Raw genomic sequence first — 15,454 nt, 5'->3', positions numbered from 1 at the left:
AATAAATACTGATCCACATGCCTTTCATTAAGGTTAATACTTGGTAGCAAAATTCTATTTGCATCTGTGAGAGGTGTGATTTGCAGCTGCATTTCTATAGTTATTCTAGTGTTATAAACAGTATCTGTAGAGAAAAATAAAATTCCATCTCCTAACCCACTTTGACTTCACAAGACAAGCCCAAAGTCACATTGGCAGCAGCTGTAAGCACAAGACATTAGCTTATCAACAAGCAGAACAAAAAAAGACTTCAAAAGATACAATACCATATTTATTTCTGATATTGTGTCAATGCTTGCAATATCCATACTCATTCCAACTGACACAGGACCATCTGCAAAAAAGAAGAGGAAGTCAGAATGTAGCTCATAAATCTTTCATACTCAGTTTTCAGAATTGGTTACAAAAATCTTGAAATTTTTTTTCTAAATATTTAGAAGCTTTCTTAAAAGGAAATAGTTCTCAAACTTAGATTATGTGAGAATTTTAATATTCATAACCAGAATGTAATACTTTCAGACTATCAATGTCTTGTTTTAATAAACAGGCTTTCTTTCTTAAATACTTCCTGGCTTTTGTGATTTTTTTTTTCCCCAGAAAAAAGTGCTCAGGAAAATGTTACGCAATAAGGTGTGGAAGGCACAATTCCCATGATATGTCACACTCTTCTGTTCTGAGATGCAGAGCAGTGGAAGGAATTCTTTCAGTTGCAACATCTGGTCCCTCAGATGTTAGTGGACTAAGAAGTTTCACCTGGCAATGTCACATGGTTAATATCCAGATGGCATTGCCGAGTGATTTTATTAATTACCCATTTAAGAAATCATTGTATAAATTGTGTCGTTGCATTTTAGCATCTTTCTTTCTACCACTAGCAGTAAACTTGGGATTTAAATACTTGCATTTATAAAGTAAAACTAATAATTTTATTCACCTTTTAATATTAATATGAATGAAGGCTTCTTCAGTGTGATTATATACCTTATCTAAGTAGCTGTTATTGTAATGTTAGTATGCTTAATTTCTCATTTCCTTGTGAACGTGCATTTCACAGTGTTAGAAGGAAGATCACCAGCTGTGCATTTTTAAATACAGAATTTGTGCAGAACTTTCAAAGAAATGTTATTCGTGGTTGTGTACATGCTGAATAATTAAGTGTTTGTACAAGGAAATTAATATTAAAAAAATGCATCTTTCCAAGCAACTGAGAAGCAGAGAATGCAGTCATAAGAAATGAAGAAATATTTTAGGTAAGGTCTGATAGTGCCTGTATATCACAGGCATGCTGCTGAAAACCCCTCTTGGCTGCCTGCACTTCATTATGTGCTATGCGGCCCCAAATGGCATCCCAAGGAAGATGGAGTCCAACTTTATCCCCCTGAGCAACACCAAAGAAAAAACATGTCATTCTAAGTCACAGAAGTGTACTACTATTTTTATTTTTTCCAAAATACTTTCTATGTCTAATTCATGTGTTAAAGTCATTAAACATCTGTCACTCCTGAAAAAAATTTATAAATCCTTTGTTTTGGACTCAGTTGAAAGTTTAAAGTTCCACCTCAAAGCAAAACTGTAGGTTTGCAGCATGCCCTGGTGGTAACCTGTGTGTCTATTAATATATTATAAAATTTTACACAGGGTTTAGAAGAAATTGCTATCTATTGGAAGACGATTTTGGAGGATAACCTTGGGACAAAACTGACTAAAAATCCCTCAGAACACTGACAGCTTGTTCTTATCTTTCTTTCCATTATTCTCAGATTTTGATACTCCAGGAATACATATGTTTTCTACCTCCAGGATTAAAAGCTCAAACCTCTAGGAAACTCAGCCCAACTTTCTGGGGTGCAACAGCAACAGAGACAATTAATACTTACACTTAGTATTGTACAATATCATTACACAGGTACAATATATAGGCCAGTCTCAGAAAATACATCAGACCCTTTAGAGCAATAAAAATTTAAAATAATCAATTTTCTGATTTTTTTAAAGTTTCTTTACAGAGTCTCATGTAAGATTGCCAACTGTCACACAATAATTTGGGGGCAACCTCATCCTCATGCGTAATGATGGACTGTCCTATGGAGAGGACAATGCAGTATTCAGATGGCTATGTGGGAATCATGGCTGGGAATAATCAGACTGTCTATTAGGGAAAATGTTCATTTCAGTATCATCAGTTCTACTATTACACATATGAGAGGAAAAGCTAATTTTTCAGGAAGATTACTGAAATTAAGTAGGGTTTCATTTTTCAGGAATCACACAAACAGACTTTGCGGATCTCTTCCTGCTTTCTTTCCTGTTGAAGTATTTTTCAAAATATTACAGAGTAACACAAGAGTATTATAGTGTTACAGAATCACAGAATCAGCTAGGTTGAAAAAGACCTCTGAGATCATCAAGTCCAACCTATGATCTAACACCACCTTGTCTACTAGACCATAGCACTGAGAGCCACATCCAGTCTTTTCTTAAACACCTCCAGGGACGGTGACTCCATCACCTCCCTGGACAGTCCATTCCAATGCCAAATCACTCTTTCTGTGAAAGAACTTTTTTCTAATGTCCAACCTAAACCTTCCCTGGTGCAGCTTAAGATCATGTTCTTTTGACCTATTGCTAGTTGCCTGGGAGTAGAGGCCAATACTGCCCTGCCTACAATCTCCTTTCAGGTAGTTGTAGAGAGTGTTGGGTGACTCCCAACCACAAGACCTCTAGCTCAGGTTAAGAGGTGCTTCAAGCTGAAACTGATTGTGCTAGCATAGACCTGCCTTGGGGTTCAAGTGCTAAGGAGTGGTAGTGCAGTCAGGACAAAACCATCCTGCTCCACTAGCCCCGCCTGACAGCTATCACAGCCCAAGTGCTCCAGAAAACTGAGCAGAAAATTCTATCACCTCCAATACATCAACATGCTGTATGAGAGGAGTTGTGCAGAAAAACAGCACAACCGATCCTGTCAGATCTCAGAAGCTCAGCAGGGTCAGGCCCAGTTAGTACTTGAATGGGAGACCTCCTGGGAGTACTGGGGGCTGCAGGGTCTAGTCCTGAGGACTTCACTGTCACTGTCCAAGCTTGCTCGGCCGTGGCAGATGAACCTCAGGAGTTAAAAAGTGGGGCCAGTTCCACGCACACTGTGCCTCACCTAAAAAATTCACTGTGCAGGCTCAAAGGACACACCCATGTGGGTAGAGCCCTTCCCAAATCTTCACTCATGAAGCCTAGCCATGATGATGATGAAAAGGATCTTTGTTAACACAATATAAGCTGCTGAGAAGAGATTTGCTTCAACAGTTAGTTATAACAGTATTAAGAGTTAAATGCCGATTTATTTTTTTTGTGTGTGAGGCTAAATGCTTATTTAGTAAGGTACCATAAATTGTAAAGTATTAATAACAGAAGGAGTCTGTCCATAATTATTCACCAGGGTTTCCCCTGAACTTCCTCTGAATGGTCTCCTGTTGACAGTGACAAAAACTGGGCAGCAGACCAGATGAGGCAGTCAGTTCCTATGTTTCCATATGTTTGGCAGAAGTTGTACACATAATGACAGCTTCAGAAGAAATCTACCGATCTTCAGAAGAAAATTAAAGTCAGTGTGTCCGGCATTAGTGAAGGGAACCTTCAAAGCATGGCAAAGAACTGCCAAAGGGAGTGCCGTGTTACAGCAATGACTGTGCAATCTAAGCAACTTATATTTTAACTTGCACTGAATTTTCTGTGCAGAGACTGTTCCTTTATGCACTTTATAGATATTCATAGTGATCTGATGTGGAAAAGCAGGCCTGAAGAGTAGCAGACAGCATAACTAAAAAGTAAGTTTGGATTACCGCAAAGATTCCAAATTCAATAAAACTTAAAGCAATTCTGACATTCAGAAATACCTCGAAACGGATGGCTTCTTGTAAGAACATCTCATCTTTCCAGCAATATTGGATAAAATACTGCAACTCTCACAGAGAATTAGAAGGAAAATTAGCATTAGAATAATTCATAGGTTCCTAAAATCTGATTTTGTGTCTCTGATGGCCAGCTTTGCTTTGGTTTAGAGTATTATGGAACCCTTACATAAAGAGATACATTATGCTTCGATTTTTTTCAGTGCATTTAACTTCCCACCCCAAGACGTCTTTCTGGGCAAATGGTTACATAAAGAAATTGGACAGATTAAGATAGTCCTTCTGACAGATCTCAGCTGTAATTCTTGATATGAAGGCATCAGAGAACAGCCATTTCTAGCAGGAATCAGCTTCAATCCTATTTGTTCACATCAATAACCTTTTAGACAGTGATGTTGCTTCACTGGTGCAGTTTGTGGACAAGACAAAAATTGGTGGGGACTTGTTAAATCACTTTTCAAAAACCACATTTCAATACAGCCAATTGCAAGCAATTAATGTGGAGACAAATAATGCAGGCAGTACTTACAGGATAGGAAACTATCTTGGCAAGCAGTGCCTTTGAGAAGGATTTAGAGGTTGTCAGAGAGAATCATTCCAACATGCTCTTTCCATCTTATGCTTTGGTAGAAGCACTATTGCAGTGGGGAGTAAGGCACTGAATTAAGCTATCTTGCAATCTATTCTGTGTTGGCAAGACTGTTATGGGATGACAGTGACAAGATTTGTTTTCCCCATTTGAAAAAAAATTATGCAAACAGTGGAGTTCATATGAGAAAGAAATATTCCACAAGACAATAAAATCTGGATGCTTAATATCAGAGTTTGTAACAAAAATCAAGGAACATCATCTACTCAGCTCCTCCAAGAGAAGTCAGAGAAGTGACTTAGCCAATGCCAGAAAATGCATCTCCTAGTAAGTTGTACACATTTTTTGGCAAAGCAAAGTTTATGAAAGCTAGAGACATGAAACTTGAAATAAGTTCATTCTTTTTCTAACTGAATTTAATTACTGTTCTTCAATTAGAGTCTCCAGGACTCAACATTTAGGGACAGGGTGGGTAGAAAAATGCCAAACCAATACCCAAACTGTCCTGTATGCAGGTGGCAGTGGGTCTCATAGTGTCTCTTAGTTCCATGGGAAAGGACGAAAACCTATATTATCATCTGGATGCTGAAGTTTACTTATTCTTAGATTTTTGCCTTTCTCTGAAGGATTAGACATTGGCTAAGTGAGGTATAAAATACTTTTTATGTGATGATTTTTTTGGTATTTTTTTCTCACATACCCTGTGAGCTTGTCTCACTAAATCAAAGGGTGTTAGACACACCTAACATTCTCATATCTTTGGGTCTCTTTGGGGGTAAATTGTACAGCTAAGAAGACTAAAAAGACTTCACCTAAATAAATTCACAGAACTTCATATAAACAACATTTGAAGAAAAAAAAACCATGGTGACTGGTCTTACACAGAAGGTTGGACTCAGATTTGATTTCCTTTCATATAAAACTTAAGACTATGAAGTGTATTACTCATTACAAAGCTAATGAAAATAATCTTTTAAATGTGATTTAGAATAACTCATTTAAGCATGACACCTTTCTATACCACTTGAAGGCAGCTTCCATATTCAAATATACTTAGCTGTGACCTTTTTCTAGTCTCTCTTTAATTAGAGCACTTAAATTATCACATTCAATCAAAGAACAAAATCTATTTGTATAAAATTATTTACAAGATTTTATGCATCCTTTAACAACTCTGTGAACCTGATCCAAGGCTCACTGAAGTCAGCAGGAAATACTAATTAATTCAGAGAGGCTTGGCACAGCACCTAAAGTTATAAAATTGGTCTACACGGTTTCAGCAGAAAACCTGAGGTTGAAATCAACTTGTATGGCTGAAATAAAGTGTCAGGGTTATGTAGCACATTTCAGGAAAATGCACATTTTAAAATCCTTATGGCTGCTTTTCTATAGAAGAATTTCCTATATTTCTAAAAGGATAGGATGGATATTATATTCAGGATCAATATCTACTAACATTAGTATAGGAATATTTCATATTCCAATCAAAAGAATGGCTAAAAGAATGGACTAGGTAATTCTTTTAAAATTCACTCCTAGAACTATGTGTTCAGTTTATGAAGACTTGATTGATGAACCAACTCTAAGAGGGACATTAAACGCTATACATAAGGAAAGAGAACATTCTTAATAGTAATATTCAAATGAGGGCAGAGCTAAATAACCAGCCCAGCTGAGATTCCTCTGCACTAAACAGCATGTAAAAGTACCCTCATGATTTGGCAATGGGCTTGTGCCACCCACCATGGACAAACCCAAAACTCTACACCAATTTTTGTTTGCAAACCTCTGTCATACTAAGACTGGCTTCAACTTATCCAACTTTAGGCATCTAATTTAGAGATGGGAATGACAGTCTGTGTTACACATAAATGGCAACGTTTGAGTAGCAAGGACCTGCAGGGGTGATCTGCACAGGAAGATATGACTAAAGTAAGGTGACATGAATCCAGATTTAAAATCTAGAAAAGCATTAGTTTCAATTCATGCAAAGAGAGGAGAAGACAGTTTTTATGTTGTTTTGCACAGTCACTGGATTCAAATGAAAAATATCTTCATGGTCCCCTTGTTAATGACACTTGCTGAGTTGTATGTGCTTGGGTAATTTCCAGTCAACTGCCAGTCCCAGCACAAGGACAAAACACAAACTAATGGGCAATAAAGGGCTTATTAAACTGGGAATTTATGAAATGCCATAAAATTGCCTTGACTAGTAAATATTTCTGTTTGTTCTGGCTTTAGGTGAAAGGAACCTTCATTTTATGATCATTTGTTTATACCTAATGCTTTCTTTTCAGGACTAAACTCCTATTTTGCTGAATATTAAGGAGTTCAGTGTCACTGATTTTGTAAGAGTATGACTGAATCTTGGCAGCAAGCATCACTTTGAAAATCCCCATTTCCTGCCTGAAGAAAATTTTCAAGGGCAAATAACTTTGACATGACTTTGAATTATGTTATTCTAAAATTCCAGCTAACCCCTGGCCCTCTCATACTTGATGAAAATCACATTTCAGAGTTCCACTATGACTAGCTAATGTTAAGCTCAGAGGACTGTAGATGCCAACAAATAATACCACCTAATTTTATGACAAATTGCTCCATGCATATTTATGAGTGCATGTCTAACCACAAAAATAAACAGAAATACACATATTTTCAAAAGCAAAGGAATCTTGGCCAAAAATAAAAAAAGGAATCCAAGTGTCTTTAAAAGGCTGACTTTAGCATATTATTTTTGGATATTTCTGTGTATCAGCATGCACATATTAGATTCCCATATATACAAATCCTTTCATGCATTACACAGAGCAAACCTAGATCTTCAGGTTAATATGCATATTATCCTTTTCTGTTCATATTTCTAGAAATACAAGTTTCCTTCTCAGGGTAAATCAGCACTGATAGGTCAATCAGGACTGTGTAGGCTTTTTTACAGTAGTTGATGATCTCCACCAGAACACCCCACTTTGTGTTTTTACCATGTATTTGTTCATTAGCCTGGTCAAGTCTAACCAGCAGTTTGATCTTAAAATCCATCTCTAATAGGTCAGTCTGTTACTGTTAGTATACAACTATCATACCAAAGAAATTAAGGATTTGGGGGAATGGGGCAGGGGGAAGTCACAGAGGAGGTATCAATGACTAAATTTATGCTCTGGCTTCAGCAACTCTTTGACAGCTGTGCTGTAGCTGTTTATATAATTGAGTAAATTCAGTTCTATTGAAATCTTCCTAACAAATAATAGATGCAAGGTACACCAACTGCAGGCAAATAACACCCATATAAATAAGGACAATATTACATGGAACAAAGGTATCATAGCCTGGGTGACAGAAATAAGTATAACTCACAGGGATTTTAAGATGAGGATCTGGGTGGGACACTAGCACTGTTTCTGAGAACAGCAATAGCTTCCCCTGGACCTGAATTTCATGCAAGGTGCAGCCCACCTTGCCAGTAACAGAGAGGGACCAGGGCTGAACTGACACTACTCCCCAGCCCAAGCACAGATGCCTCTATCACATGGAAAGCCATTCCAAATGATCTGGCAAAAAGCTACAGGTTTAAAAATCAGGAGAGCATTTCCTGAATTATCCTAGCCTGAATTATTCCTACAAAGTATTTTCTTACAAAACCACCAAACCTGCATTTAGAAATAGAATCAATAAAATGTGTTTCTTCAGAGAGTCATCTCATTCCTTTAGCACTAGGGCGAATAAAGATCCATCAAATATTTTTGGCACAGTGTTTGCATGCCTGAGCTGCAGCAAGCATACACAGCAATGCTGACACTGTCTGGAGGTGCCAGACTGGCTTTGTGAGTGACAAAGACTTCATTGGTGCTTGAGCTCCTCTGGGATTTCCAGGCAAACAAAGCATCCTTAGCATCCCTCTGAACAAAATACCCAGGCAGAAAAAGAACTATAGCTGCAATACCACAGCTGAGGGGAAAAAATGGAGAAAAGAAAAGGGAGATTTGTAACTCAAAAGTGCTTTATTGTTGGTCTTAATTGCTATCCTAGGATTTTGCAATGAAACTCTGCTGCCTACCAAAGCACATTAATCATGGCAGTGCCAATGAATCTCTAGTACTGGCATGAAGTAATGAATAAAATATATTAATGGCCACTGAACACAGTTATTTTACATTATGCATCATCTCCAGTGAGAAAGGGTTAGTTTATTTATTAGAGTTACTTCTATTTTTCTGAAAATCTCCTTAGAGCATTAAATATTTTATAGCAGTTGTATCATCAACTGACATCATTACAATAGAAACAAATAGATAAAATAGTTTTCCTTTCTCCTAAAATACAGATATATCTTAATATTTTTATGAAACAGATTCGGAAATGGTACATGATGTGGAATACTCGTATTGAGCCAGGTATTTACATAACAAGGGAAACCGTATGGTCTGAGAACTCTTTAGTCAATTATTTTAAGCAGGATATAAAGGGATATAAGAATCTTCATTTGAAACCTTTAGTATTTTTTAATATCTAGCTTAAGAACTATTGCCTAGCATTCACTCTGTCTGACAGACACAGTGCTGAGCATCTTTTCAACATCCAGAATTATTTTTACTTCAGAGTTCTATAGTTTCTCCAGGAAGAGATCTTCAATCTCTTCAGTATTTCTGGTGTATACAATAGCCTGACTCGAGCAAGAACGATGTTTGTCACTGAGATTTGAGGTACCCAATTGACTGTACTGCAGGGTAGTAAAATCAGCCTTGGTGCAGTAGACTATGTGGGTCTTCCAAACTGGTTCAGGGAACTGACATATTCAATTCATTCTCCCCCATAGTTTTGCAGTAAATCTGTTCAGTGACCTCTAGGACCTGAGGCAAGAATAATTTATTAAATAATTCTTTTGCAATCTTAACAGTTAATGCACATAATACTTTGTATAGCAACAAAATTTGCCTTTGCTGTTATGAACAGTTTGGTATATAAAGCCTCCTAATCTTTAATCAAACGTTTTTATAGTTACTATTTAGGAAGTTCAAGGAAATTATGCTTTTAAATAGGTAAGATGCTACAGCTTATTTCCTGAAGACCCATGTAGAATGACAGTCAAGTTTCTAACAGTCTAGAAGTTTAGCTTCTGAATGCCTAGAATATGCAAGTTTCAACTTGGGCCACAAAAGCTCTTATACTCTATCGTATTATATCATAGAATATGTATAATCAGGTCAGTCACTGTCAAACATCTGAGGAAAAAAAAAGTATAGAAGGAAAAAAACATTCGCTCTCCTTGCTGAGTTTTAGACACCACATTATGTTATGGCTCAGTCTTACAGAAAGACCTTTTCCACTTACTATCAAAAAATGGACGTAGGTACTTGTTGTATCCTTTTATTATTTTTTGTATAGTTGGTGGTAGAATTTCACTTTTTCCTTCAACTTCAGGAATTTGCATTGACCTAAAAGGAATGAAAAATGAGGATGTTTTAAAAAGACATTATCAATTATAGCAGAGATGACATTTCAAGTGTACTGCTGATTACTGCCTATCTGGTAACACATCATGAAATAGCTGCATGTTAGCATTTTGCAGCACTGTAAAAAAATAATCCAGAAAATATCAGATTTCATAACTTGTATTAGTCTCTTACTGGAAAAAAATTATCACTTTTATACCTTAAAGTCTATTGTTTCTTTAAATTATATTATTTCCTGACACTTCATCTGAGAAACAATCTTCTTTAGTACTTTATCTGTGAACAGGGCATTATTGTTATAATCTAGGAACATGGAATAGTTAACAATTGTTTATTTCAGCATTTAAAATTAAGCTTCTTTTTACATAATAAAATACATTAAATTTAGCCCCCAGGACAGAGACAGAAACCAACCTCAGAGACTAGTGCATATAGGCACACTAAAAATCCTGCTTTCACAACACAATTTTTAAATAGGTTACAGAAATAATCCTGTTGGGTAAAATCAGTGAAGCATAATGGGAATTCAAATACGTTCTTTGTTCAGAAACAGCTACAAATATGACCCATAGAAACAAAACAAAGAATTACAAATCCCATTTTTAACCTGGGGCTCTTACCCCAAGGGCAGGTTTGGGACATGACAGGGGCTAGATAAATAAAGGCCCTAAAGAGGATGCAAATGAAAATTACAATTCTTTTTTTAGATTTACTCATGATTCATTTTTATAGGCTCCTCTTCACCTTTTATGGGCCTTGATGGTTAGCAGCTGTGGGAGGGACACCTGTGGCCATTAAGGGCTATTACATATTAGGTAGCAATCACATAGCAAAAACCTTGCTCTTAATTTCTGCCTAACCCCTACCATGGGCACCCCAAGTGTGAGCAGAGTGTGCTCACCCATCACAGATTCAGACTGTGCTCTTCATAAATTAAAACACAAATGGTACTGACTACTTGTTGCCAGTTATGTGAGAGATGTAGGATATGAATTCTGAAGATGAGAAGCAAATAATTGATTAAATCAATAAAGGCCATCTGGCTGCAAGCAGAGGCATTGCCTCTGCTGATGGAGAGCAGCCACCTATATATTCACCAAGAGAGGGGGATCTATGGGTTTTACTTCCTTCATCTGAACTGACTGGCCATTAAAGGTGACTATGTCTATCTCTTAGCTTTCCTAGAGTAGGTATCAAGAGCTCTAGCTGTGGTGACTTGGCCCTGGGGAGATGAAACTGATAGCTAAGGGAATACCAGTGTTTTGTGATCTTTCTTGATACTGCTAAATTCTCACTGAATTTCTTATTTCTAGTTGTTCCTAGAGCTGTTCCTGAAAGCTCTGCTCACTCTTCTACATTATATTTCTGAGTCTCCTTGAGTTAGGCAAAGCTTGATCTTTTGTTTTTAATTTTGCTCTGGTTTTGAGATAGTTTGAGGAACTCATAACCATAGGAAACTGTGGTTTTCATCCACCAGGAATAATCCAGTATCTTAAACCGACAAGGCTTAAGTGCTAAGATGATCTCACTGAATGCATGAGGCCAAGTCACATTGTAGTTTTAGATGTGGTGTCCACTGGCCTGAAGTTTTGCTATTGCTGTGTAATTTTCTGTTCACCAGACCCTATTCTAATAGAAATAGCTGTTTTTCATTAGCTACTTTGTGATACATATAGTTTAGACATTTGAATAATCCTATATGTTCCCTTATTTTGTCCCTAGTTTTTTATTTCTGTATTGCTATAGAACTGTGATATTACTTTACTTAACCTTAACTGTCATCTTGAGTAACGCCAGCATTAAAATAAGAGAAATTTCTCCTGTAAGTTTTATTCTAAAGAAACAAACACATCTCATGTTCAGTTGAAGTGTGAATACAAATAAAAAGACCTGGTTTATGTTGCATAAAGGTGTTAAAATTGGAAATGTACTTAAATGTAATTAATTTCTTAAATATTGTACTTGCATAGATATCTCTGCTTTTGTAATTTACATATAAAATTTAGCTAAGTGTTCAGTGAGCTGCATGAGTTGAATTTCACAGACTTACTGGATTGTTCTTGAATAAGTTTTACACTTGTTTCTTTTCCACTGCAAATAGATAGTATTATTCTGCTGATCAGTATGCAATTGCAGAGTGGGCTGGTTCATTATCAGCTATTTTCTGAACAATGACTTTAAATTTTTTTTTTGGAAGTCCTTCCTTTAAATCACCTGTGGTAATTCATTATTCCCCTCATTAATACATTATGTGTAGCCTCATATCACTGCTCTTCTGAGTTTTATTGTTAAGTAAGAACTTGTTGGCCTGGAAAAGCTGTTGTACAGTAATTGAAGCTGTAAAGTAGCAAGGCAGTGTCCCTTTGTGTAGTATTTGGCCATACAACCTTTGAGAAGTCCTATAAGCCAACACATGAAAGGAACCTGATGCCTCTTAAATATGCATTTGTGTTGTTACCATCCTGATAACTTTGGGTAGACTCAGAAGCAGATTGTCAGAGTTGAAAGACAAGGAACCTACAGAGGTTATGTGCCTTACGTAGTTTTGCTTTTCTGTATTTTAAGGGACACTGCTCTGTTTCCTTTAAAGTGCTGTTTTATTCATGTCCTCCAATCATTGCTAACCAAAAGTGAGCTCACAAGTGCAAACATTCACAAAGGATAAAAGTAAAAGCTGAGACTCATTCCACTCATACACATACATCTTCTCATCAATGCATCTAAGCTTCTCTTTTACTCGGTACATGTGTTGTTATATTTAACTACATGTTCTATAGTTAAATGAAGCTGTATGTTTTAGTTTCCCCATTTTCTTAATGTATGTGAAATATGTTGGCATGCATCTAAGTATGGAATTGCCTTGAAACAGCTTTTCCAGCCACTGAGGAGAGAACAGGCTTTTACAGAATAAAACTGAGTATATAATTATTTGTCAGAATATCTGTCTGTTCTGGGTTATCAGTGTATAATAAATGCTTTAACTCCTCAGGTTCAATGACTTGTGCTTGCTTTTGTAAAATCTGAACTGTAATTATTTATTTTCCCTGGTTATTCTTGTGGCTCAAAAACACAGTATTTTTCTGGACTTGGCTAATCTTGGAAGGTACAAGAACTCCTTGTTATTTAAGATGCTTCCAAGTTAGTGTCTTAACAGAATGGGGTAACTGGAGGGGAAAAAGGGAACATTTGCCCTAAACCATAGTATATATCACCACTTTAAGCAAAAGAACAGTCTAGACACATGTACGAGAATATTTTTCCTGGCTATTTTTTGTCAGAAGTTATGTATCATGAAAAAGACAGAAACACCTTAGAACTGAGAGAAGATAAACAAAATGCCAGATACAGTCTGAACAAGCCTTTGAAACACTCCCCTCAGGAAAAAAAAGAATAAAAAAGGCTTTTTTTCAGGCAATTCACTGACAGGAGAAGGGTTTACAGATGCAAATAAAGGTATTACTTCTGGTTTCATACTTGTGCTCAATGATACAGGGGGTTTTATGGTGTTTGTAGATAAACTGCAGCAAAATCTACTACATCACTGATTAATTCTCTGCAAAACACAGTACTGTCTTCATTTTTTTTGTTAAATGGTGAGGGTTGAACCTGTAGCACTATGTTACCACCTACCAGATACAGGAACAGATACTGAAGTAACATAAGTACTCTTAAATGCAGTCCCCCAACCCCTCCCCCCCCCAATAAATTTAAAAAAAAAACAAAAACACGCAGAATTTTCTGTCTCTGACTCCATCAACCCAGGCCAACATTCTTTGATTTATGTCCTAGTTCAGCAACTGGGACCACTGTAGGGGTGTGACCAAAGCTGTGTACTCTTCACCCTCTATGTAATTTGTCATGAATTGTTAACAATGGTCCATTTGCAGCAGCTGCCCAGGGCACACCTGACCTGCCAGGATGTCATCATGGCTATGCTTTGTGAACAAAGATTTTGGGTGTGTCCTTCAAGCCTGTGCAGTGGATTTTTTAGATGAGGCACAGTGTGCACAGAACTGGTCCCACCTTTTAACTCCTGAAGTTCATCTGCCACGGCCAAGTGAGCTTGAACAGTGACAGTGAAGTCCTCAGGACTAGAACCTACAGCTCCCAGTATTCCCAGAAGGTCTCCCATCCAGGTACTGACGGGGCTGACACTGTTTAGCTTCTGAGATCAGATGAGATTGGGCATCAGGGTGGCATGGCTGTAGTTCCTACTAGATGCTCCTCCTCAGGATGTAAGCTGGGTGTTAAAGAAGTCTGTGAGATAGGAACTGTGACAACTCCCCTCTAGGGAGTTGTCATCACCTCCACACTCAGTCTGAGGGGTCTGCTGGTGGGCCATCAACAATTCCAAAAATACCCCATGACTCACAGAGTTAGAGCATCCATTGTGGAACTCCCTGCCCTGGGGAAGGTACTGGGTGTTCCTATTGAACCTGAGCATATACAATCATGGGATTTGGAGACCTCCGGTACCACTCATCAGATCCAGAGGAGGATCAGAACCTCAAGGAGTATGTGGTAGAGGAGACCACCACTCTCAACCAGACTGTGATAGTCATCTTCACCAAGAGTTTTTTTCTCTTCCTTTTACTTTGGACTCAGAGGAACCATGTGGGTCCCAGCACAGGGTCTAACAAACATGGTTCTGTTTGTGCCTGAGGGTGCTGTGTTATACTTCTGGGTTTTGTGGATTAAAACCAATTTCTCTTTGCATCATTGCATTTATTGTAATATTTTTATTAAATCATAACTCTGACATCTCTTTCGTGTTGGGTTCAGTTCTCCTGCCAATTTACGTTTAAACCAGCACAATTTGAAAACCTCCATTCTGAAACAAATTGGAGCTCTACTTAGGACCAAAAAGCATACATTTACTTAGGTTGACTCCTGATAATGATTTGAACTGCATGTTCTATTGACTACTCAAATTTGCCTCGATTTTTTCATTTCTACATCTTAAAAAAACCATCAAAATACTTCTGGGCCACCCCCAGATATAGATTTTAATCCTAAAAATGGACCTTTGATGTAACTGTAGTGTCAATTAACTGTCAAGTGCTGAAAGTGCAGTTAAGAAGTGTCAGTCAAGAAGGAAGAGACAGAAAGGCAAGAAAAATAGCCTGATATCATTGTTGATTATAACGTGCTCACTGGAGGAAACTCTCTTCAGACATTAGCCAGAACTTACACAACTGGGTTATCTAAGGGATCACTTGGAAAATGAGAAATGACCAAGAGAAATCATGGCTCTTACTTTGGATGCACCTCAGCCCTTGGATATTGCTCAGAAATATTTCTGTTTCAGTGCCAAGCAAGATAGTTTTTGTTTTAAACAGTACTTTCACAAACTCTTCCTGATTTTTTCTCTAGAAAAAGGTGTTTGTGTACATAAGCATCATCTTTTCTGTGAGGTAGCGAAGGAACAGAGCTGCTTCTCTGCCTGTGTTTGGATTTGGGTGCAACAGGACCTCACCTCAATGCAGTGCACTTGTATCCAAGCTAAACCTGTG

The 15,454-nt window shown here is 37.4% G+C and overlaps 1 protein-coding gene across 2 annotated transcripts in view; it reads right to left on the bottom strand.

Annotated features, from left to right (window-relative positions):
* LOC139675594 (gamma-aminobutyric acid receptor subunit pi-like) overlaps positions 1-15,454 on the bottom strand; it is a 48,072-nt gene that overhangs the window by 22,419 nt on the left and 10,199 nt on the right. For both annotated transcript variants that reach the window (XM_071563475.1, XM_071563477.1), the window contains exons 3-4: positions 9,820-9,923; positions 267-334 (exon numbers count right to left, since the gene is read on the bottom strand). In XM_071563475.1, the coding sequence (XP_071419576.1) occupies positions 267-334; positions 9,820-9,923 (172 nt within the window). The remainder of the gene's footprint in view (positions 1-266; positions 335-9,819; positions 9,924-15,454) is intronic.

Source organism: Pithys albifrons, chromosome 9 (assembly GCF_047495875.1).
Source record: "Pithys albifrons albifrons isolate INPA30051 chromosome 9, PitAlb_v1, whole genome shotgun sequence".
Classification (NCBI taxonomy): domain Eukaryota; kingdom Metazoa; phylum Chordata; class Aves; order Passeriformes; family Thamnophilidae; genus Pithys; species Pithys albifrons.
The sequence above is the reverse complement of the archived record's forward strand: the minus strand, read 5'-3'. Positions and strand labels throughout refer to the sequence as shown.